A 27,101-nucleotide genomic window follows, 5' to 3' on the forward strand; every position below is an offset into this window, starting at 1 on the left:
CAGGTGTGTGTCACACAACTTGCACACACAGCTGAAATCACCTGTGTGGCTACATGTCCCTATAGCACAGGTGAGCTGACCCTTCACTAAAACAAAAGCACAGCTGCAATAAGAGAGTAGCCTGCAGACTGTATTCATTTAAATCATTCTTCACATATTCAGCATTGCAGTCTTATTGAAAAACGATGCAGAAGCACCAGAGAAATCGTTTAAATATTCGTATACCACGCATACCTCTTCCTGGTCTGAACCTGGCTTCTACATTACCCACAATGCAACATGACTGGTGAGAGTTCATGTTGTTGTGTTATGCTCGTAGTCACTGATGTAATTTTGATCATCTAGCGTGAAGGAGAAACGATGAGTGAGCTTCAGAGGTCTATTTAACTCACTCTTTATGACTCAACACGTTTTTTTTTCAAATATACAAACTTAAAGGTCACCTATCATGCTATTTTTAGGCAATAGCATAGGTCTCAGATATATACACATATATAAAAAACATGTCTATGAAGTGTTTTGCTCAAAATACCAAACAGATCACCCATTCTAGCCATGCCTCATATCCCTCTATTTCACTTCCTGTTTCAAAAGTGCTGATTTGGGGTATAAAGCTTTAAAAATAAAAAAAAGGAGGGGGCTGAGCTCATGCGGGACCTGGCAGCTACTGTCTAAACTAAATTCTGCCGTGATGAAACGCCATATCATGGATTATCAAGGATTATTTCTGAAACAGTATGGAGCTCAAAGGCTTTCTCTCTTGCCGGTTATACCACAAGGTGAGTTCCTTTTTATTTCCTGCTTCTTCACACACATGCTCTCCAGTACAGGTTAGCTCTGAGTGTTAGCGATGCTAATGTAAACACCGACCATATTACGTCCAAAACAGTCGGGCATTGTTTCTGATAGCAACGTTTCTGATAGGGCCGTGGGTGTAAAGCCAGCCTACATTCCCGATATTACGTCATATCGGACGCAAATCTGGATCAGCTCCGTTGTAGCCCCGTTTTTAGAGATTTGGGTACGGAGGAAAAGAGAGAGGGTTTTATTTTCTGACGCTGCGTGAGTTCCCTGACACACCGGGGACACATGTTTATGTATAAAAGACATCAAAAAGTGCATTTTGCATGATATTGTTGTGTTGAACTTCAACCAACACTGACTCAAGTGACATCACCTCACGCAATTGATCAGACTTTACCCAGCGCCCTTTGTAGATGTAAACAGCTATTAACTATTTAAGAGACCTCTAAAGGGACATTGATGAGTACAATCCATAGAGTTCCCCTATAAGGGTAAAAATGAAAAACACAAAGAAAATAAGAATTTATCTTTAGAAAATGTGAAAACCTAATTTATAATGTTAGATTCTATATGGCAGTCTATTATCTATTAGATTAGGTTGATTTAAAGCAATCAGGACTATGAATCAGAACCATGTAGACAAAGGGGAACTAGGCAGCTGATATGGGGTATTGATTAAAACAGGAATCAAGGGGAAGACCTTTGCTCAGAGGAGACCATCGGGCAAGGCACAGTGTCGATGCGGGGCTCTGCTCGGGGCGGGGGGAGGCTATAGGGCAGAGGCTCACTGCTCCTCCTCACATGGATCTCAACACGAGGGGTGGAAGCAGTCTGCTCCCCTTCATCCTCGTCCTTTTTAGTCTGCTTCACCTTCTGAATCTGTATCTGGGGGTCAAGGGTCGGGCAGGGGGACTCTTCAGGTCTGTCCTCTAAACTAGGGGCTTCATTTGGACTGTTACATCACCCGTTCACACACACACAGACACACAGAGGGAAGCACGATGTAATCACAATGGAGCAAAATGAGCAACGACACAAGGATGACATGACGTACATGAGACATACAGCACACAAATGTGGGGAATAACACACACACACACACACACACACAGTAAAGGAAAGACCAGGGACACAATGGATGGAAGAAAAAAACACAAAACAGTATGGCCAAAATCAATGAAAACATGCGTTTGTACACGATGGATAAAGTTACAAGGGGAGAATGAAAGACATATCATCAACACACACACACACACACACACACACACACACACACACACACACACACACACACACACACACACACACACACACACACACACACACACACACACACACACACACACACACACACACACACACACACACACACACACACACACACACACACACACACACACACACACACACACACACACCACACACACACACACACACACACACACACACACACACACACACACACACACACACACACACACACACACACACCACACACACACACACACACACACACACACACACACACACACACACACACACACACACACACACACACACACACACACACACACACACACACACACACACACACTGAAACTGATCAAAGCACATTAAGGAATCCACTAAACCAGCAGAAATGTGACACTTGTACAGTGAGAGCCACTGGCAATAAATGATCAAAAGAATATAAATGAAATCCCAGCGCTCTACACATGCCAACCAATACATAGATTTTAATCTCCTTCTTCTATGTAGTAGATTTCACACTTTCACTTCAATCAGAGCCAATGAAAAAGCACATCTGGCTTCCATTAGCCACTCCCACGTGAGACGTTCTCTTGTAATATCAATAAACAACACAGACTCAAAAAGATGTTGGTGGGTTTTAGACTTCGTAAATAATAAACGTGCTTTTTTCCCAAACATCTACATTCTTTCTTTGTGATCAGTTATATCAATACTGTAAAGAAAAATGTCACACATTCTTAAAAAAATTACTTCATGGTCAACTTTCAACCATATTCAATTTCTTTGTTAGAATTTCTCACGCTAATGTGAACTCACAAAACATGTAGGAAGCATTGTCTGCTTGAAACTGCATTTTCAGCTGCAAGCAGAAATGTGTGGAATTCTCTACCAGAACATTTGTGACAACTTCTAATTAAAACATTTGTTATCTGCAGCAAATCAATGTCAAGCTATAACAAGGTAATGGTTGTACCCGTCACCAAATGATCAGTTCATTATGCAATTACACTGCCCTTGATCTCCAACTGCAGCATCCAGGAACAAACCTAATGTAAAATGCTCTGCACAACTCTTTAAATAACAAGGGCCTTGAGTTATTAAAGCCCTTATGTAACAAATGTTCTTATAGCAGAAATGCCAAGTAGTACAGAACACCTTTTCAATAGAATAGTCAAGCTTTACACAACAAAATAAAAACGTGTGAATACTTTATCCATCAGATTAAAAACTACACTTGGTGTATATACTTACTTTATTAGACTTGACTTGTATTTAAATATCTAAAGTAACCCAAATAAATTACTGTTTTTGTACACTTCTAATCACTGCAGCAGTTAGACTCACCTGAACGGTCTGTCTCCCCCTACAGGTGAGGTCGCAGTACTCCAGCTCTTGCGCGCCCCGTCCTCTTTGTCGCTCTTTTTCTTGCGGAGGGGCGTTGGCACGTATCCGCTCTGGTTGCTCTTGTTGGGCAGGTACTGGTTGAAGGGCATGGCGGTGCGCGGCTCGCTGATGGACGTCCGCCGTGTCGACATGTCGTCCTTACGCACGTCTGGCATCTTCCTGTGGGGGGGGCCGTCGGACTCTGAGTCGCTGCCGCGGCCTGTTGAGGGGAGATGGGAGGAAATATATCTGCACTCCTGATGAAGCATATACATATAAAGTGTCTCTCTGATATGATCTATTCACTTTCTGAATAATAAAATGTGTCAATTGAAAATAAAGAAAAGAGAGGGGGACAAATCAATAATTTGATTGCGATTTCTAATCTCTGAATATAAATATGACTTTATTTATCCCTAAGCCGTTAACTACATCATATTAAGGCGTGCACAACATTAAAGTGCTGTTCCAGTGTTATTATATGCAGTGCATTCCAGCGGCTGAACATAAATCACCCCCAAGCAGGTTGACGACATGTTTTTATGAAACAAAACAAGTAACATAAATCATCACAAAATGTATAATGTGCAGCTCCTGCTCACAAAATGCTAACCTACAGTTGGGAAGAATTCACTTAGGATGCCACTTGTCTGTCAGCATCCCATTTGAAACATATTGTTAGGGCTTTTAATGTCAGCGGCAACACCTGGAGCAGCACAAGTGCACCGCTCAAGGACTTTCCCTACCAATGAGTCTTAAATTCCTCTGCAGATGTTCATGTGTGATCCTCCGAGTACAGACAGCAAAGAGTAATGAGGACAAATCCCATAGACAGGGGCGGACTGGGACTAAAAATCAGCACGGGACTCTCGATCGGCCCACTTCGGTACCGCTAGTAAATTGTCAACGGGGGGGGTGCTAGTGCCTTATCCGACCGGCCCACCACGGTACCGCTAGTAAATACCGCTAGTAAATTGTCAACGGGGGGTGCTAGTGACTTATCCGACCGACCCACATCGTCCGACCGGCCCACTTCAGTACCGGCCCATCGGGATTCGTCCCGAACGTCCCGATGGCCAGTCCGCCACTGCCCATAGACATGCCAACAGTATACCAGGGAATACGTCATTAGGGCGCATTTCACAAATGTTAACCCCATTTCAACATTACAAAACTACAAGTATAGATACCTGCAGCCTTGCTTACCCAATCTCTCTCTAAATTCCTCTCCAAGATGCTCAGCACATGTGCTACTGGAATTCCCCTCCCTTTGGATGCATGCAAACTCAACATATGACCTCCTGAATTTCAATATATACATTTTCCATGCATCAACCCGCAATTTATACCAGATCTGAACCGTAAAGTCTTCCCTTAGTTCTGAAGAGATACATGTGGATGCAGCTGCAGCTCTCGGTGGAAACAAACGTGACATTTTACACTTGTAAAAAGCTCCCTTTCTATCAATAGACTTATTCATTTTTATGTGGTTCTAAAAGATTGACAGATCAAGGTCCAAAAGAGGCCTTGGGGTATCTGCACTTTCAACAATAAGCGGTTCAATCATGACTCTTAGCCCATCAATTGGAAACATGAGTGACTCTACCATCCAAGTCAATCCGTCCTTAAGGAACAACACATGTCTTGAGGGAGTGATCTGCTTTCTCTGCACATCTGGTAACACTGAAGCTTGAGGGAACGTTTTTCATGGGTCAGTGCCATACTGTACCAGAGACTCACAGAAACCTATTTACATCAACAATCACCAACATGCAGTAATACTACAGGAAGTGTAAAAGCCACAGAGTCCACTTCAATATCCAGTGCAGTGACTAGAAGGCTGTAACAAAAGAGGAGGAGTGATAGTGATACTCTTAACATCTTAAACGACAACAATTTCTCTGTGCAAGCATTCACGATTTTTCAAATTTCTCTCATCATGCGACACAGATCTTTCCCGGCAGAATGTACAGCAAAAGTATGGAAGAGTTTAAAAATAGTGAGTGATCTTGAACATATGCTATAGCCAGTTCCATTTAGAATATGATATCCAAATACTCAGATTTCTTAAGCTCTGATGGTAATTAAGCTTTTATCCCTGCTCTATTTTTTTAATTAGCTAAAAACAATGCAGAAAATGTGTAGAAAAACATGTTTCCCAGCCAAAAAAGGAGTCGAGTCTATAACATTTGGATTGGAAACCATATTCAATGTACTATTCCCCAACCTTAAAGGTGGGGTAGGTAATTCACTTCAGAAACACTTTTTGTTATATTCCATGGAATGCTCTTAACATCCCGATAGCAATGAATACATTAAATGCTTTGACAATAAATACATTAAAACATGTCATCTGTGGAAGCCGTGGCGCTGTAAAAAGCACGACCAATCATCTGAGCCGGCCCGACTAAAATAACTGGATGGCCTACCTGCCTGTCAGCCTTCCATCTGTGCACAAACTTATCTGGTGCCCTCATTGGTCATGTGCGCGTTCGTGTGTGTTGGAGGAGGGGCTCTGTAAGGAAGTCTGAAGGAAGGGGCAGATTTTTTCCGGTTGTGTACTTTCAAATTCTAGCGCACTTGAGCTGGTTTCTCCATTCTTACATACCCTACCTTTAACAGACACGTTATAATTATTTGTAAAGAAAAAAAAATTGAAAATTAAAGCAAGAAAAAGCCCAACAGAGGAATTGTCGAATTCACGTTGAGCTTCAAGAAACAATATTTAAATGTTAATTGTTATTCGGAGCATGCGCATTTTCAACCTTGCTGTGAATGAATCTTATCGTTGGCTGTGAGTCCTGAGGCATGTGATGTGAGGGCAGTAGTATGAGAACATTTTACAGAATGTGGGCAGGACTTTAGAAAAACCCTGAAAAGCATAACTCTGTTTATTGTTTCAAGCGGGCTTTTACTAGTGATGGGTGTTGCCCTCCAAAGATTGTACAAGAGGAGGACAGGTTTTACTACAGCAGCACCAGAAGCAAAAAGTGTCTCGCCCACCGACGCTGTATCCATCTACTGTAACTAAAGAGCATCTGCAATATGGAATCTCCTTCAGGGATTGAATTAAACTCTTCTCCTTGTCCCCTAATTACTGTCAGAGTGAAGTCACTTTACAGAGCTGAATAGTGAAAGGGCTTTGTCTGAAAAAGGTCAGAGCAGGAAAAAACCTGGCTGGGTCGAGTTCGTGTGCACGTTCATAAATGGATGCTCTTGTTCTGGGAATACTTGGAGCACCCTGGGATGGGATGATTACTGCATTGTTGTCCCGTTCTCACTTCTCCAGTGTGTGCCTCCTGGCTCTGATCAGATCACTGATAGTATGAAACTCCTCAATAACAGCATGGGCCTGAAAATATGGATCTTGACATACTAACCTCTCTATAACCTATTTCCATATAGTACCACAAAGACCTTCTGACAGCAGATATGAAAAAGCCTGAAGGAAATTCCAACTTCAGAATGTCTGTGGTGTTCAAAGCATTTCAGAAGTCACTTAAATATACGCTGTCATTCAGTTATTTTAGGTTAAGCCTGGCCAGCCCTTTATATCTCTAATTTTCTGAATTACAGATCACGGACGTATAACAATACGAGAGAGGCACACTTCAACTTCCAGAAGGTTTTTTTAGTTAGACTGCTTGTGACAGAAACTAAGACTTTGGAGCTTCCTTTGCACTTCCCTCCAAACAAAAACAGTCTGACAGGAAGCTCTGCCTCACTCTGTTTTTTTCCCACAGCTCAGAGATGAAACGTACATTAAGCTTTGTGACGACTTCTGTAAAATGTTATAGGCTGTCATTAAAATTTAAAAAGGGTCAAATTCAAATAAAGTGTCGCAATGAAAAGCTTTCTATGACAGCATATGGTCGGCTTGACATTTTAAATGCAGCCAAAATCTATTTTTGACTCCATTTTTGATTTCAGCACAAAGCACAAAACTAATTGCCGGCTGTTTGCAGTTCCTGCATGTCTTGGCTCAACTTATTATGGGAAATTGTGAGGCTCCAATTTTGAATGCATTTAATTAGATAAGCCAATATCGTTATACAAGCAAAACACATACTATACACTTCTATAGACACTGTATAACAATGTGCACCTGGATGCAGATCTCCTATCCTTATGGACAATGCATTGAGGCAGACATCTGTCATTTAAAGCAATGTCTCCACAGTCAAGATAGATAGGTGTAATAAGGCTACATTTTTCCAAGATGAGGAACTATCCCTATATGGAATGTGTCAGTGAAGTGTCAGATCAAAAAAAGAGCAATAGATCCTGAAAACACATTTCTTTGTCTCACTATTATACTAGCATGATTCACCTCTTCCTCTCACTCGTGTCATAAACACTATGAGGCTGCACGGTTGGACACGCACGCCCGCTTCTTAAAGTAAAAAAAACTAAAAGCATCTAAAGATCAGTTCCTCTTATCAACACTCCCAAATGTATTGTTCAGTTTTAACAGTACTGTATTTGATGCTCAAACTAAACTTAAAGTAGGGCTGTGCGATTATGGCAAAAATCATAATCACGATTATTTTGGTCAATAATTGATATCACGATTATTAAATACGATTATTCATTGACTTTGAAAAATCCATTTATTGAACTTTTAAATACAAATAATAATTTGAACAGTATCTTTTTAACTGTTGATTTCCCTGAGCGTATAATTCAACTGAAAAACCAATACAAAAATAAATAAAATAAATGATACATTTATATCTACATTTAAATAAATAATATAAAAAATAATAAATACCAATAAACAAGATCAACAAATATTTTGGAGCGCACTTCAACAAGCTACTAAACATATATAAATATGATAAATACAAATAAATTTGATCAAATATGTTGCAGTGCACTGTCACAACCTAGCAAAGCAAAATAATTGTTTTTTTCGATTATGTTGTTTTCGTAATTGTGGCAGGCCAAAATCGTAATTGCGATTAAAATACGATTAATTGCACAGCCCTAACTTAAAGCATCTTAAATTCATTCGTCTCAAGGACACAAACCTCTCGCCACTTTTATTTTCTCAACTACATAAAATGTAAAAGTGAAAAGTGTTTCCTTGAGGGCAATTTGATTAAATGTCTTCTGTTTTGCGTCACCTGACACAACTGTCATGTTGGTGGAGCCAGTGTTAACATTACATAACTGAAATGTGTTTGAAACCAAAACAGATGTCACAGCAGCGAGGCCCATACGTGTTTTTTTCCACCGCAGATTGACATTAGATATGTGTGATTGGAAAACTGATACTGACACACAGAGAAAAAAATGAAGATTTATGGTGAGCATGTAGCTTTTTCTGGATTAATTCAATGGTAACTGACAAAATTCCAAAAAAAAAAACAGCAGCTCTTGTACTAAATGTCCTCCCTTTCACAAGACATATAGCTGAATGAAACAATAGCCATAGCTTAGCTTCCAAACAGGCTTTGCACTGAGATCATTCCATTATTATCTCAAATAGCCTTTGACTAGCACTGGGTGTAGTCCTGCGATAACACAGCAAGGAAAAACAACATGCTTTATTAAAACACCACTGCAAGGACAATGCACCTCATTTATCTATATACTATATCAGAACACAACAATTCACCCAAACAAAACCGCCAGTACTGAATCAGATTACTTCCACAAGACATAATGTGGTGGCTAGCACTTCACAATGGCTTTTGACTTAAGTTAAAACTATTTAGGAAGGGTGGTCTTTCAAGACAAACGTTCACCATCATTTCAAACAAGTGTGCTGTGTGAATATGAAGAGTGTAAAAGGTATTTAGAGTAGACTTTTGTTTTGTGTCTTCCCATTTTGGCCCTTCCTGGGAATAAGGGGCGAAACAGGAAGGGGGCAAAATGGGGCAGGGGCGAAATGGGAAAGGGGCAAAATGGGAAAGGGGCAAAATGGGAATAAACCCTTTTTTTTCCCTACCATCGCTGCTGCCGCGGGGGACCAGGACATCCGGCGACGGGGTCTGTCGTGAGCGTGAGCCGAAGGAGTCCAGACTGTCGAAGGAGTCCTCGCGGCCGTGGCGGGGCGGGGAGAGGGAGTCGCTGCGCTCAGAGTCCCAGCAGTCGATGTAGCCGCTGTCCCGGATGCTGCGTATCGGGCTCTCTGCCTCCTCCGCCTCCTGGACATTTAGAAACATGCCCATGTTATACAAATGCACACATTAGCTTACAAAACATTAATAGAAATAAAGGTAAACAACATTTTTTGCAAAGTACATTGAGTAACTTCTGCTGTGGGAGGAGATTTTAGTTTTCACCTGCTCAAACATCTGAAGAATTTGTTTGTGTCCCAAATATCTCATATCACTAAGTCCTAGATCAACTTTGTTTTTGTCCCTCTTTGCATGTTCTCATCTTTGTTCTGCTGAGATCCCTCTCTGTCACTCTCTCTTCACCTCAGTGACCTCTCCCTTTGTCTGTCTACACTTGAAACATGTCTATACAGCTAATGAAAGGTGGGGAAAGGTCTTTCCTGTCTACCAAAAGACTTCCTGTTCCTGACCCCTGGAACGTTGGTTATGCAACTCCCAAACCTCTTTCAGACTCCATGTTATGTTTTCAGCTCAGCTGTACTGACGCAGAATTTTGTCTCACTTATCTCTTTGTTAAACAGACATTCAACTTTCTTTCCTGTAGCAATGCCATTGTCCAGTGAAGCTGCATAGAAAACACTGATCAAGGTTCATTAGCCCATCTTTATGCAAATTGTTGCATATGCCTATAACCTGTCCGGCAGTGGCTCAGTCAGTAGGGGCTTGGACTGGGAGCTGTCGGGTCGCCGGTTCAAGTCCCCGACCAGACCTAAAATATGGAGTGTGGACTGCTACTTGGAGAGGTCCCAGTTCACCTCCTGCCCTGCCGTGGTGCCCTTGAGAAAGGCACCGGACACCCCCCCTCACTCCTATTGCTCCCCGGGCGCTGTACAATAGCTGCCCACTGCTCCTAGTTCTAGACTCCTGGAACTAGGATGGGTTAAATGCAGAGAACACATTTCACTGTGTGTGCTGTGTGCTCTGCATGTGTGACCATTAACGAGGGTTTCATCCCTTCCTATTCTATTCTAACCTAAATAATGCTATTAAAACTTAAAAGGTTTGTTTACTCAAATTCATTTAAAAAAGCAGATAACCACTTGAATAAATGGAGCAGAGAAAAGTGCAGCTGGTTCCACAATTCACCTGCTTCTTGCATTACAATAATCATTTTCTTTTTTAAATAAAAAGGTCTAGTTTCCATTGCATAAGTATAAGAAAAAAGAGCGCATTCAGTTTATAATGTGTGAACCTGATGAGTTTTCCTTGATTTTCAGATCTCATTTTATTATTAATCTCTTTTTGATTTCATAGAAACGTGGCTTTGTTTTGGTCAGTAGCAACATCTGGGGAAGTTATTCTGCTGAGTTGGCAGAGATTTCTCAGTTTTAACAGCAAACGTCATATTGTGGAAAAAGATTGTACGGGGGTGACATCATGGTTATGAGCGGGTGTCATAGTGTGTCCGTATGTGCGTTTTTGGATCTTATTAATGCTGACTTTGTCCCTTTGGGTCAGTAAAGGAGTGGAAGCAGATTGAGATAACTCACACAAGAGCCATGACAGAGGTTATCCCTAGACCATGGGTGGGGGGTGTTTTAAACTCCCTGACACTATCATTTAATGCACCCCAAAAGGAGTTGTCCAGTATCATTTGTGCGTTTGGTCGGGACATTAGGTCTGTGAATTTCTGCAGCACAGCCTCTCTTTACTTATACCAGCTACAGTTGCTAGGAGATTTTTTAATCCACCACCAGCAGCAACGAGTGACTGAATGATACCTGTAGTTTATGTTCAGATGTTCAGGATATTGTTGAGGCTAAAAATGACTAAACATGACTGAGCAAACCTTTCGCATCTGTGACAGCAGGCCGTCAAACTCTTTCAGGTCCAGCGTGGGACCGTTGTAGGAGGTACAGCCGTTGGCAGCACGACCCAACCAGTAGATGGTGATCAGAACCTACAAAGAAAGAAAACATGCAGATATCATAGTGAGATCAGGGTTTCCCACACATAGACTTTACATGGGCGACCCATTTTGTGTTATCCGTCCGCGAGCACGACGCCATCTGCGATCGATTAACTAGTGGACAAAGATCCCTCGCTCTACCGCTCCGGTACCTGTTCGCTCTGCTATCACGTGAACGGTCTGCTTTATGCGCTCCGCAGTAACCCCGCAGTTCATGAGCGTGCTCCACTAGCACACAGCACCCCCCCCCCCCCCCCCCCCGTTCTCGGCTACCACCACAAGTATATTTCAGATCTGTGGGTAACACTGGAGATACTTTGTAACGAAAACAATGTGCAAAGCATTCTATGCTACTTAAATCATGACCCGTCAGATGTTATCTTATGCATGAAAGAGAGAGATAGTAATGTTTAGGCTTGTTGTGAGAACTACAGCAGCACCCCAGGTGATCCAGTGATCCTGAGGACAAACTTAAATTAAAGTTCCTCAGTGCAGGCTCAAGTCTTCATAATGATAAAATGGAGTTATTTAGAGTGAATATAGCGAGTTGGTTGGAAGCTTGAGATAGCTGTTGCAATCCAAACCAATGAGTGCCACACAATAAATTAAATTGCATAAAATGTGGTTATTTTTAAAATATATTGTGTAAAACAATCAAGTGGACGTTCAGTCTGTGCTCTAGCAATATAGGCCAACATGTAACATTTATTCTAGTCTTCTTAATGTCATATGTTACAATGCAGGTTGTCTGGTCATTTTAATCCATTTCATTCCAAAGATGTTACATGTTAGCTAACCTGCACAAACATGACAAGACCGAGCCATTGTTCTGACACTGAAAAGAGTCCCAGGCACATTTCCTGCTAAAATATAGCAGCCCTCCACGGGTCACAGCGATTCATATTTGCATGTAAGCTTCCTTAGCCCTGAGTGCATACACTTCCAGGTCAATCTCCCCACCTTCCAACACAGAAACCCTGTAAACTCAGATCTGAAGGAGGCTGCAGTTCCTTTGCTTTCTTGTAAGCTAAAGTAATGCTAAATGTGAATCTTGCTGCATTCAGTGTAACACTCTTTGGAGTCAGCTGAAACACTTCAATGCAGAATGTACAGATTTGCTGTGCCCACAGGGAGATCACACAGCGCTGCACCTTTAGCACCCAGCTATATTTACTGTGTCCATGTCAACCGGCACTCCACAGGGATTGCTTTGATAGGGGAACTCAACATGGCTTAATGTGTGTATTACAGGCACACTGTCAGTGTACACACTCTCTGCCGCCATTCAAACAGTCTTGGAAGAAGAGTAAATGAGCTGGCCTGCTGCTCAGAAGAAGAAAAACACATTTTCTGAGTGATTATGTAATGTTTCCTGAAGGGAAATTCAATGTTTTAACTACAGAATGAGCCATACTAGTAGGGATGAGGCTATAGAAAAATGACTGCTGATTGCAGAGTGTATTGCAGTCTTTCGCAATGCGTTTATTACGCATGTTGTCATCGCAATAACGATAAAATAAACGATATATTGTAAAGCTCTAAGCCTATGTATTGCATAACTGAGTCGTGTTGTAGGCTTCGCATGTCTTTGTTTAGTGGAGCGGGGAGCTTGTTTGAGCAAAGAGCATCAAAACAAATGCATAATTAACAGCTTAAGAGAGCAGAGAGATCAGTACAGGCAGACACTCAAGGCTGATGTCATGTCAAAGTGGTATTGAACCATCCCTAAGATGCAACACTACAGGAGGGAGAGGTTTCATGTTTTATCACTTCAAAATCAGGGACATCAGATCACAGGGAATCAGACCAAAACTATTTGCAAAGTAGATCTAAACTACATAGCATTCTACTTCTATGAATGCACATCATATTTTATCTTGCTACCACACAGAAAACCACTCATCCACAAGAACTGTGCTCAAGCAACACTTCACCTTCTCTCTCTCTCTTATTTTATTGCATCTTTGTCACCACGAGTATAATGATAATATCTGTGCCAGCTCCCATAAAAGTAGGTCGGCTCCAGAGGTATTTCAGCCACAGACCAGTATGCTTCAAACTGATCCACAATGATCCCAATAGCATCAACTGAATGGAAATATGCCACCACTGCTCTGCATGATTTAAACAAGCAACATTTAATCTAAAACAAACAACTGTACCAAAACCAACACTTGGATACAAGCACTAAGATACAATAGTTCAAAGAAAACATTTCAGGGGAGTTTGAATGATAGACAATTGTAAAGAGGGCCTGACAGTGAGGTAATGCACACATCACACTCTTCAGTTTCAGCAACAGTCTCACCTGGCAGATGTGGAAAGACCTGTCAAAGAGGTGTCGTCAAAAAAACCAACAATCCCCTCTTTGTGCACACACACATTGGTGATGCATACACAAGGGCATGAAATAACCTCAAATGCACCTTCAATGTAAACACAAACACACAAGTGCATGCATGCTGCAATCCACAGACCTGTGTACATACATACTCCAAACTAGTCATCAAACACATGCACTACCAGCACTTTCTTGCTCACACCTGCACTGCTACACAGTCATCTTGTGACTTCAGCAATATTTCACGCATTCCATGCAAATGCCCTATTTTTACTTCGTCCAATCTGCTAAACAACACCTTCATCGCTAAATCAGCATATTGTTCTAAATGCAGGTCCTTCACCTCTCAATATGTGACGTGCTGCAGTACCAGCTGCTATGTCCTCAGTGTGAGATCCATAGTGTGTGAGCGGGGTCGTGGCTGAAGCCTGCAGCTTGCTGGGAGTTTGTGGGCCGCTTGCTATCGCTGCTAATGTGGCTGAGAGTCCCTGTGTGTCGTCAGCTAAATGAGCTAGCAGGCCGGCTCTGCAGCTCCACACATTAAGTGTACAGTGCACAGCAGCATCACAGAGAAGGAGGGAGGGGGGTGGAGAGAAGGAGGGAGGAGGGGTGGAGAGAAGGAGGGAGGAGGGGGGAGAGAAGTGCTTTGACTGCAGAGTGGGCAGGGCTAGAAGTATATGTGTTCTACTTAAAGCAGCATTATGAGAAGGGACAAGATTGTGTTGAAGTACATTTGAACATAAAAACACTTGGAGCAGAACAATTGATGATTAGAAGGAAGATGGAACAACAGAGAGAAAGATAGACAAAGGAGTTAGAAAAGGAAGGATGGACAACCAACTAACAGTTAGAATAGATGGAAAGTAAAGTAAAACAGAAAGAACGGATACAAGTAGAAAAGCTTAATACGGTTAAGTCAGACTAGCACACTAAGAGCAGGTCACACTTAAGTGGAAAGATACAATACTACATGGAGTTGACTGTGAAGTGAGCATAACTGGAACTGACATGATAACAGCAGAGTGACAACCGCAGCACAAACAGAAACACTGGACCATAATAACAGTTTACAACCAAACGTACATTTAGCACACAAACAAAGGATCCCGCTATAATGCAGAAGTATCACTTACATTCTTGAGTTTTCGGCTGCAGTCACTTCCCCTGGGAGATAGAGAAAGAGACAGAGTGAGACACAAGAGCAACTTTAAATATTTACTGAAATATCTTGCATAAATATAACAGCAGACAGCTTTTAAAGCAACCAAACTCCCACATATTTGTGCAAACAGTAGCAAAACCATTGAATAAACAGCGTGGAGGAATCTTGCAGTGAACCCACACACTGCCAGACTCCACACTTGCATCTCTGGATCCAGCTTGTTGTTAGGTGCTGTATTTATTTGATATTTCCAGCAGTATTAGTCACTGGCTGTAAGAAGGCAAGGGCTCCCTGAGATCGAACATTTTGCAGCAGTGGTCATCATTCCAAAAGACAAATTCTTCTGCAACGGTAAGTCTGGGGAGATGGATGTCAGAGTGCCGGCCACATGTTTTGACTGCCAAGTGCACAGAGCAGAAACACCACAGCAGTGGACACTTAGCGCCATGGATGCTGCCAAAATGGAAAGATGTGGATGACCACTTGAAGCTATAAATGGGAAGAGGAATGAAGCAGTTGTAAAACAGACCCTGATACACACTAGTGTCGTGGAAACAGACTTCTATCTAGACTAAGATAGGGAGACACATCAGCAGAGATATATACTCAGACATTCCTTAATACGAAAAATACATTCCTAGAAGTGATACTGGTTTTAAAAAAGAGCCAGGGGTTCGGGGGGGGGGGAGTCGTTTCTCTTCCTGGTGCTAGTTGCAGATTTTTGCAGGATTTGGTCGGATGGAAAATATGTTGGTTTTAACGATTCCCTCATTAGCCAACAAATACTTTTTTCGGATATGTCGAATTGCTTGAATAGTGGACCAACTTATATAGAAAACATCCTTTCGATGGAGCACATTGCTATGTATGGGTGAAGGGTTGCTTGAATGGAATATTGATCTCATTATAGGGACACTAAATCATATTTTAGAGTAAACATGTTACCTTTAATACTTTACGTAAGCGTAAGTAACACACCTCCTAACAGAGCTGAATTGACCAATGAACTTGTTTGACCGTAAGTACACATGACACCATTGATCAAGATTTAAGAGCTACGTATACGATTACCCATAACACCCTTCTCTGTGTAGACGATACTGTGTATATTGCTTTGTAGCTTCAGGGGATCCGAGTTAACACACTAACATATCTTTGAAAATAAATTATCTTATGAGGATACAAAGAGAAAGAAGGATGTAGTGCATCTCGTCGTATGGAACCTGTATGGCCCGGTATGAAAAACAAAACAGATCTTTAACTATAAAGCCGATTTCGATTTTGTTACGTGATGGCATAATATTGTTGTCGGACAAAAGACATAACGGCAGCAACCGTGAAATGTAAGAAGCATTCATACAAAGGAGAAAATAATGAGCATGTGTTGCCTGAGTTTTGAATTCATAGTACATTAGGACACTGCTGATAACTAGTTTCCAAGGCCTGAGGGTCACAACGCTTACATCTCTCAACACATAAGTGACACCTAAATTGCAGTTGCATGGGTTTTCCATGACAGCAGTGACCTGAGAAAGAGAGGGTTGAACGAGGAGGAGAGGAGCAAGGTGAAAGTAGCTGGAGGGAAGGATCTGTAAACTCTTTCTGTCAGCCGACTAAATAAACACAGAGACAGGTTGCTTTTCTCTGCGTTACCTTGTAGAAAGAAACCTGAAGGACAGATTCCACAAGGTATTAGATCATCATATCTCTTCCCTTTTTTCTGTCTCTCTCTTTGTCTCTATCTGAGTCAGTTTCCATGATTTCATTCCAACGGTATGAGTGATAACAGAATAATAAAATGTCTAAGATGTACTGTTTCAATACCACTGTGTTATCAGCACAATGATTTTGGAGATAACATAGAAAACATATGGGTTATTTTCTAAATCTGTTTTCATGAACTCATCTTAAAAACTATGAATATTTGATATTCTATGCGAGTTAATCGTCTAAATAGGAAAAACATACAGTATGACAATTAATCAAGGAAACAGTGTACATTTTGAAAAGATTGTATTTACACAATAAATGGAGAGATTTTATGAAGATTTATATTTTGCTGAAGATGAATGAAATCCTGGAGGGCGTGTTTTTTGTGAATTCCTGATTTGCCTGATTTTTTCTACCAAACTGACAGAAAAAAACATTAAATTGTTTATATTTTTCGTCGTATTTCAAAAGATTGCGTAACATCTGTTGGACAGCTGAATGGAAACACAGCTTCTCTCTCCTCTCCTATCGTGGACTGCCTGGCAAAAGCTCACTTATCTTGGAAATCGATCTGCTTCACACGGAGGAAGAGGAGATATTTCAGGCCTGAGCTCAAAGTGTATCATAACCTGTCTGTCTTTACGCCACGCTGTCAAGCGCCGTTTCCTAGATGAGTAAACACCTGTCCAGAAACTCAGGGTGAGGAGACCCGTAACTGCTTCCTGTCATGTGTACAAGCTGCAGGAAATAGCATCCTGTACGACAGAGGGTTACATAACAACTGGAAACAGCTTAGGGCCTGTAAAACAATGACTCTTTTCTTTTTAATGACTGATTTGAAATGCCATTTTCATAATGTCTTCCATTTTTGTAAAGCACTTTGAATTGCCTTGTGTTGAAAGGTGCTATATAAATAAACTTGCCTTGCCTTACTAACTATAGATTACCCAAATATTCCTGATGATATCTTTAGAGTGAGTGAATATTGGATCAGTTTGTAAACTATCTTTTAAGAGAGAGAGAGAGACGATCCATTTAAACTAAGATTAAGCTTTGCTTCTTGTTTTTTTATTGTTGTATTATCCGTTTGTACTGATCATATCGGGCCTGTCCATTTCACACAAGTTCAAACTACTCTTGGACAGAGTAAAATACCTTACAAACTGTAATCATCTGTTCACACAAAATGATATCAAATCATATAATTACTGCCGTGTCTTGGTCTCAGGCGGTGGTATTCCTGAGTGTGGTAGCAGCTGTAGTTAGCTTGCTTACAACAGCATCCAACAAATTATTCTACATGTTTCTGATTACAAGACACTTTTTTGACATTATCGCCTTAATTAATGTCCTTGCATGAAGAAGCATCTCCCCTTCTCTGTTGCGCCAAACAGTTATATAAACACAGATATAAGCATCAGTGTTTCTTGAACTAGACATCAATCTGTCCCCTGTGTTGACTGGTTGGACATTGGATAGCATCTAGACGTGTCAGTCTGATTGATTTTGCACTATTCAGAGTTCAATATGCAACTGTAAATACATACAGGGAATGATCCTGAGTGACTGAGGACAACATATTTTAGGATAGACAATGTCATTTGCAAATGTATCCTAACAAATTGCATATTAGTTTAGATTCATTGGAAATTGACAGGTTTTAGCCTAAACACATGTTATAACTTTGGTTGGTGTCAATCACCCGACTCCCACTGGGGAAAAATCCACAGCAGCACATGCCCCACACACACAGACACACAGACACACACACAGTATATTTAAGAACTGCATGCTCTTTCTGTCTTTGTTACCAAGCAACACAGTAGGAGTCATGGTTCAGAGAGTGAGTGTTGTGTTTGGACAGGGACCAGTTGTGTCAGACAGATATGGTATTGTTGCTCCACTCTGACAGGCTATACAAACTTCCATTGACTCTCAGCTAGTTGTTTATGTTGGCAGTGAACTGGGGGATTGTCTAATGTAGAGAATGACAGACAGGGAGTGACACACAGACAGTGATACAGACAAGCCCTCTGTTAAGAACCAATTGAATTTGTGCATAATTAACACTCAGTCCATCCACTTAGTGAAATACAAGCCTTCCTTCATCATCCACATGTTGATATACCGACCTTGAGATGAGATCTAGCTTATACTCAGTAAATTGGTTGTCATAAGCATTTTGATAACTACAAATCTGTCTTGTATTGCCGTTTGCTTGGATTTATTATGGTTAAATCATCAGTTTAATGTATTAATCACAGCACTAAATTGAAATAAGGCCACATTTTCCTAAAACCCCTTGCGTCCTGTCACAAACACTTAGCTGTCTTATGCCCTGTAGTTTGTTTTGCTATACTAAAAGGTATTCTACAATTGCATAATGGACTCCTTACATCAAAGACGCGCAACACAAATAAATCCACTTTGTATGATCTAAACACTTGGTGTGTGTGTGTGTTGGATATTTTTGATTTGATGATGTTTAGGAACATAATAAAACACACACAAACACCCCAACCCGCAAACACACACCTGTTGACGCTAAGTTAATTCTGCAGCTTAAAGACTTACTTGGCAGTGGGGCGTGTTGACGTGTCCTGCAGGTCTCCAGGGTCAAACAGCTGGGAGCCTTTTAGTCCCAACTCCTCACAGCCTCGAAGAAACCCGCTCAGGTTGTCCTGCACAGAACACACACACACATCAGGGTAAATGCACTGCTGGCAGAGACAGAAGGAGGTCCGGTCCACACACACACACATCAGGATAAATACACTGCTGGCAGAGACAGAAGGAGGTCCGGCACACACACACACATCAGGATAAATACACTGCTGGCAGAGACAGAAGGAGGTCCGGTCCACACACACACACACACACACACACACACACACACACACACACACACACACACACACACACACACACACACACACACACACACACACGACACACACACACAACACACACACACACACACACACACACACACACACACACACACACACACACACACACACACACACACACACACACACACACACACACACACACACACACACACACACACACACACACACACACACACACACACACACACACACACACACACACACACACACACACACACAACACACACACACACACACACACACACACACACACACACACACACACACACACACACACACACACACACACACACACACACACACACACACACACACACACACACACACACACACACACACACACAACAACACCCTCTCTGATTCACTTAAGTCATAGTTATATTAGAAAATACACGTCTGGAATCATCACAATATAGCTTTATGAGGTCACGCTCATTAAGCATGGACTTTTGACTTCTCTAATACTCACTTTATCCATGAAATAAACCCGATGCTACCCTTACATTTTAAAGCAGGTCTTAACTCCTAAGAGACCAGATGAACAATCTGTCCTATTATTTAAAAAATGTCCTCATTCTTTAGTTGTAAAATGAAAACGGGTCCCCACAAAGATAGAAGTGCTGCAGAGGTAAAGCCAGGATCATCTTTATTTACCACTCATTAAGTGTCTCTATTCGAAACCGCTCTCTCAAGGTCTCTCTGACCAGCAAACACACACAGACACATGAGCACACAGCCGAAGTGAAGAAGAACTGTATTTATAAGAGATGACAAGAATTATATTTGACTGATTTCAAGAGTATTGACTCATCCGTTTCCCCCTGCGTACAAACATGCAAACACACACACACCACAAACACGACTACACAACATGAAAATAAGGATACCTGCCCGACAGAAACGAGACACCAGCCGGTTTTGTGGACGGATTTGGTCCTTTCAGATTACTCCAACTTTCACTTTTCACCTTCTGCCTCCTCCAAGTGGCTTCCTTTTTCTGTCTTCCCTCCTTCACCTGCTGTCCCTCACTGATTCCTTCCCTCTCTTCTTCCTTACCTTTCACTCTCCCCCCATCTTCTCAGCTGTCCTCCTCTCTCCCCTCTGCTCTCAGACTAACTCTTTGTTGGATGCAACCTGAGCCGAGCTCTCCTCTCCTGTTCCCAGGTTCTCTCTCTCTTTGTTTCTATGCCTCTCTTTCCTGCAGAGGGCCACAGCCAAAGCCCTTCTCTCTCTATCTATCCCCCCCCCCCCCCCCCCCTCCCTCAGGGTGTCACCATTTCCTCTCCACCCTGATTGTCCCAAGCACCCACTCTCTAGCTTTCTTTCTCACACACCAAAACACAAATACAATGCACTCACTACTGTACAACATACACCTTCATGCTAAATGCTGTTATGAATGTACATCATTGTGTGTGCTCAGACACAAACAACTATGTTTGCACACACTGATGAAAGAATACATGCATGGCTACAAACACACTTGGGAAAACTTGTTCTCACGATCGTTTCTCATTTGAATCCCCTCCAAACTAACCCACCCTGCAGCTTCCTGTGTTTTTAGGACAGCACCATCGCTGTGCTCCTGGTGAGGGAACCCCACCCACACGCACTTGCAGTCACACACAACAATTTCCTGGAGAAAAAAAAAAGACACAGCAATCTCTTCTTTTGACAGTTTTAATCCAGGGAGGACACACCCACAGCAGGCCTCACATTCACACTGCTCATCAAGGTCATATTGGACTTAAAAATAAAGGGCTATCAGTGTTGTTGCATCCAATTAATGTCAGTGTTGGATCTATTTGATAATATTTCAAAGATATTAGAAATAAGTTATGACCTGTGGAACAATAAGAGACCCCTTAGGGTGGGGGTATTATGTAACAGGGACTCTTTGTGTGGACGTTAACAGAACCAGGCCCTCAGGAGCTGTTTGATAAGGAAGCAGCAAGGAAACCATATTTCTAAGAGTGTTAAACAACAAGGGAGCACTTGAAAAGTCTAGCCAGGGGCGAGATGTGGATCAGGTGGCATTGATAAGAATCTCAGCCCTCACAAAGCAACTAACATTTAACCTGTTAAGCCCCGAGCCCGTTTTTCAGGTTTCAGGCTCGAAAATGACATGCCCAAAACAAATGACTACAACTTCACTTCTAAAAGGGTTATATGAATAATTTCTTTTATCAAAGCAAGGTTACATCTGTGAGTTGGATGTAGAAGTGTCAGAATCAATATAGATGTTTCTCAGTCAGAGTAAATTCAGATGGAACATAGTAAAAAAAGGTAAATTCTTACCTCCGCCTACAAAAAAACAACATATAATAAGTACCCTGTATCAAGATTGAGTCAAAACAAGTTAAATTTGACCTTTTTAGAGAGATTTAGCAAAAAAAAGTTCCAGGCGGAATAGGCTTTCGGCACATTTGGGTATATCTGGTTCCATCAGTGCCATTTGACCTTTTTCAGGTACCAGACTATAAAAATGATGTATTACATTGAATTATCACCATAGGTATTCATTCCATTAAAAGAAAAAAAATTAAAATTAAAAAAATTAATAAAAAATTAAAAAAAAACTTTTTTTTTTTTTTTTTTTTTTTGAGAAAAAAAAAAGACCCGCCGAGGGGGGCTTTGGGGCTTAACAGGTTAAACCATTTTGTCTCACAAATGGTTTAAATCTTAAATGCAAACGGAAAAAAGGAAAGAGGCTAATTTCGAAGCACCTTGCTTAATGGCGAAAGGGATAGTTCAGTGTGTGTTTGGAGTGAATGTGTCAAAAAATGACCATGGTTGTGTGGTGATTTGCAGGTCAGTGCCACAGGAAGCTGGGCGTTTACTGCAAAGAAAGGACTGACAGCTGAATGTGTTTGTATAAGGATAGGGTGGTAGAAGATTGACTTCGGCACAAAGCACTTGTGTAAAAAAATGTAGTCATAATACATTTGGGCAAAGGATATACACAATTTGGAAATACCAACTATGTAGAAGAGTTTAAGAAAAACAGAAAAAATATCACCACAGCATTTACAACCAAATCTTAATATATGCTCAGTTACAAAACAAGTTAATTTGGAGTAAGCCGTAGAAAAGAGGGCCACATATTCCAAGTACCCTTATAACTAGATGTGCATATTATGCTGGTTAGTATTGTGTGTCTGTAACATACCGACAAAAGAGCTTGGGTTTCCTTGAACACAGCCCTCATGTAATCTATATCTCACTACCACGATTAGACCACCAAGGTTTCTCAGGGAGAGGATCAGTGCCCAAACCTTGATTTTGGACCTGGACAGAATCCAGAGAAAAGCTGCCCGAGCCTCTTGGGTGTCAGTGAGATACAGTATGTTCCCGATTCCTTTTCTCTCCCTCCCAAGGATAACAACCAGAAATAAGAGCAAGGTGAAGGGTAGAGCCAGCATGCTGCACTGCGCTGTGCTCTGTGTTATTTATGGTCTTGAGTATTAATATAAGACACCTGCTGTCTCATGTGCTGTCTCAATGTATCAGCCAAGCTATTTATAATTATCAATCAGTATCTGTGTTGATGCCTGATTAGATGCAACATCAATTGTAGGGCAAGAAGGCTAAATATAAGTTTAGTACTTTCAACAGATGTGACTACACTTTTATAAAACTCCTAATATTGCCTTGAAAATGCAATCTTAGGACAATGTTTACACACACTGATGTGGTTTCATTTGAATCAAAATAGTTTAATTTTCATAGTAAATTCTTCTAACTTTTCGATGCATAAGATTTCCTAAAAATGCACGACTGTCAGGACTTTGAAAGCTCTCACTGCACCACGGGCAGTTCAATTATCTTAAAAACACTAATAATGCATACAATCCTTCAAATGAATATGAAAATCCCCCAAGCTGGAAGTTTTACATATCGTTCGGAAGTCATGTTTTTCTACGTGTACGTCACTGTTGCCCGAAGGTTGACGCAATAACACATTCTTCTAACATTGCTACCATTTAACATGCAGGGCATTATCCACTGCTTGTCTGTTTACACACCGTAAAACATGAGCATACCAGTGGACCCAGAGACGTCCGGGGACCCAGAACGCAACAACCAACCTGTTCAGACCAACACTGAGCCACACAGGGCCGAGCTGCCAAACCACTGAGGTCGCCGCTCTAATTACAAAACAGCCAGAGCTCCTCAGAGACTCATTTTCCCATTAGCCCCCAAACAGGAAGAGGAAGGGGGAGTAGCCTGTGTTTTATTACGATGGTCCAGATAACAGCAGACGCCTTGTTTATGTGTTTCTCGCCTCTTTAATCACAGCTATGAGGAAGAAAAATACCTGCAAAGCCACAGGAAGCCAAGTTATGAAACGTTCAGAGTATACAGGCTTTATTGTATAGACTGGAAACCAGTAGGTGTGATTTTTCTTTTTCTTACAGTATGTTGTCCTCAAACGGCTACTGTAAACATGTTGTGTTCAGGGAATGATTCATCCTCACCCTATGGGCCAGTTACCAATGCAATGTTTATCCATCCTGAAATTGCAGCGCCTCACCTATGGCTAATAGGTTTAGTTGTTTTCAGCAAAAGCATCCAGCACAACAACAAAAATTAATCAAAGCCTCATTCATACTCTGGAAACATATTGATACGTTTCCAAAATGGAACATAAGAAAGTGTGTTTGTCCAATAGAGAGGCGAAGTCCCGCCCATCTACTTCCGACCCATGGGACCTTATTTTGGAAAAATTATGTATTGAAGTCAATGAGGAGAGAAAGATTATCTTTCGATCCCGTTTGAATTGTGCCACGAATTACACATATGATGTTTGTCAATATTAAAAAATCATTTCCATGTCAAAAAAGTCAGTTTGTCGTAAAACTGTTGAAATATAAGACTATGAAAAATACGCAACTAGAAAGACTACAAATCCCAGAGTCCCGGTCCCGCATGCTGGCTCTTACGGAACCGACTAACTCCCCTTGTGTGTATGTACAGCTCTCAACATGCCCAGACTTGGAGTGATTTTCACCTCTTTTAATACTTTCCGCCTCATTCTGAAAGAAAGAAGTGAAATGTGCCAACGTGACGGCCGTCTTGGTGTGTGGTGCGAGACGGGAGATGTAGTTCATTGAGCGGTTTCACACAAAAAAAAAAGTGTTACTTCACAGTTTTACGACACATTTTAATTCTTTTGACTTGTAAAATTATCTTTTAAATTGACAAACATCATATGTGTAATTCGTGGCACAATTCAAACGGGATCGAAAGATAATCTTTCTCTCTCCATTGACTTCAATACATACTTTTTCCGAAATAAGGTCCCATGGAGGTCCCCCGGAAAGGGAGGGACTTCGCCTCTCTATAGTGATCTGGGAACAAGACAACATTTGATCCTGGATAGAAAGTCAAATGTGTTTTAAACATCTGTGTTCATACAGTATTCATAAAGTGGTTTGTCATCAAAAAAACGTATGTCTATAAGGACAATTTCAGTTAAATATTACAATGAGTGCAGGTTAGGGTTTGAATGCTTTGTTTCCTTGATGACCAACATCATGATTTCAGAGATTTACAATACTTTGGCCATGTAAGAATAGGTGAAATGAACAGATGATTAAAAATAAAGCTAAATGTAAGGGATTTGTTTAACAGTGAGGTATGATACATTCTTAGTTGTCTGGAGGAGTAAGATGTAAGAGAAGATAGCTGCATGCATTGGAAAAAAACGATCCGCTAAATGACTGAATATTTCCATGTGTGTCATAAAAATAGGTGCAACAGAGGGTTTTGTGTGTCTTAACATAATCATATAACCCTTAAATAATGACATTACAGGAAGGAACTGACAACAAACTGACTTCTTATCCATTTTGGAAAAGAGTAAGTGGAAATTAAGTTAGAAGCCCTGGAGACCAAATAATAATCTCATTATAGAGATCTCTTGTGTTGCCAGAGAGCCACATGTTGTTGGAACAAGAGCTAACTCACAAGCTAATAAGGACGACAAAATAACAGCTAAGGATGAAATCGACTAGACTTTGATTAAAACTGGACTTCAATGTGCAATGTAACAATGTAACGTATGTAGAACAACTGTAGTTTTCCTGTTCTGCCCTTTTAGATTGCATTATACTAATCTGATTATTCTTGCATCCAGAACAGCACTTTCAATAAAAAAAAAAGGTTGTTTAAACAATGTTTTTGCCGTGTGTAATTCATGGCACAATTCAAACGGGATCGAAAGATAATCTTTCTCTCTCCATTGACTTCAATTCATACTTTTTCCGAAATAAAGTCCCATGGAGGTCCCCCAGAAAGGGGGGGACTTCGCCTCTCTATAGATTGAATTACAAACAAATGTAGCGTTACTGTATCCACATGCTTGATGTTATTATTATTTACTTTGGAAGAGAAACTGCTAATGCAAATCAAATCTTCGCATTTGTTTTCGACAGCCTTGATTGATCTCATTGAAATTAGGCAGCTAAACACTCCATTTAACAACTTGAGGAAGTCAATTGTTTTTACAGTTATTTGCTGACTTTTAGAAAAGTGGCAATGCACCCTGATATATTTTTGAAAGTCATTAAAAACCCTTTAAACCACTTCAAATATGTGGCTGTCAGCAGCACAGATGAACTGATAACTCGCTATCAGGCTACATATAGAGGAATGTGTGATTAAGTACACGAACGACTGCAGGGTGGTAGCTGATGAGGAAAAGAAAGCAAAAAGAAAACTCAACCAAAAACAAGGTGCAACAGGAACTTCATATTTATGTGTTATGCAAGGATGACAAACACTACCATGGGGAGTGAGCACAGAAGCTCCAGAGTTTAAGCCCTAACAGGATAATCAAGTGTTATTCTAGCAGTGATTGTAAAGTGGGAAAAAGGCTTGTAAAGAATGTCGGTGTAATTATCGCCACTTGTAAAAAGCCAGAGACGGCTGATTGGCAGCCATTAGTGACGCCGTGTGATTAGAAAAGCTGTTTTAGCCCAAATCAGACTTCCTGTTCTCGTGTGTCCTGCTGTGATCTGAATGATAACCGCCGGCTCCCCTTACACTGTTTTAACCTGCTTTGTGTCTCACTAATGTGTATCGGGACTCAACAGCTAATAAATGCAACTTTGACTTTATGATTGTCATGACGGAGAAAAATCAACCTGTCAGTGTAGTTGAATATGTTTAAATCACACGATAAGGCCAGTAATGAAATAAATAATAATGTCTCATTGTCCATTCTATGAATTTTGACCCAAGCCAAAATATAATATTGTTTCTTAAATATAATCAGCCACAGGGGAGGCTGTGGCTCAGTGGGATAGTGCGCTGAACTTAGTGCGCTGAACTTAGTGCGCTGAACTTTGAATCAGGGGGTAGCAAGTTCGAGTCCCACTGCAGTCAGCATGTTGTTGTGTCCCTGAGACACTTCACCCCAAATTGCTCCTGTGGGGATTGTCCACAGTACTGAATGTATGTAAGTCACTTTGGATAAAAGCGTCTAACAAGTGAAATGTAA

The 27,101-nt window shown here is 41.1% G+C and overlaps 1 protein-coding gene across 10 annotated transcripts in view; it reads right to left on the minus strand.

The window, feature by feature from the left end:
- Positions 1 to 27,101, minus strand: part of LOC117485244 (LIM and calponin homology domains-containing protein 1-like) — a 102,237-nt gene that overhangs the window by 31,130 nt on the left and 44,006 nt on the right. For 9 of the 10 annotated variants that reach the window (XM_034133800.1, XM_034133797.1, XM_034133793.1 and 6 more), the window contains exons 4-8: positions 19,260 to 19,366; positions 14,947 to 14,977; positions 11,353 to 11,463; positions 9,392 to 9,590; positions 3,400 to 3,658 (exon numbers count right to left, since the gene is read on the minus strand). In XM_034133800.1, coding sequence (XP_033989691.1) covers positions 3,400 to 3,658; positions 9,392 to 9,590; positions 11,353 to 11,463; positions 14,947 to 14,977; positions 19,260 to 19,366 — 707 coding nt within the window. Of the gene's footprint in view, positions 1 to 3,399; positions 3,659 to 9,391; positions 9,591 to 11,352; positions 11,464 to 14,946; positions 14,978 to 19,259; positions 19,367 to 20,484; positions 20,763 to 27,101 lie in introns of those variants that run through there. The other variant, XM_034133799.1, reaches the window with a different exon arrangement.

This window comes from Trematomus bernacchii, unplaced genomic scaffold (assembly GCF_902827165.1).
Source record: "Trematomus bernacchii unplaced genomic scaffold, fTreBer1.1, whole genome shotgun sequence".
Lineage (NCBI taxonomy): Eukaryota > Metazoa > Chordata > Actinopteri > Perciformes > Nototheniidae > Trematomus > Trematomus bernacchii.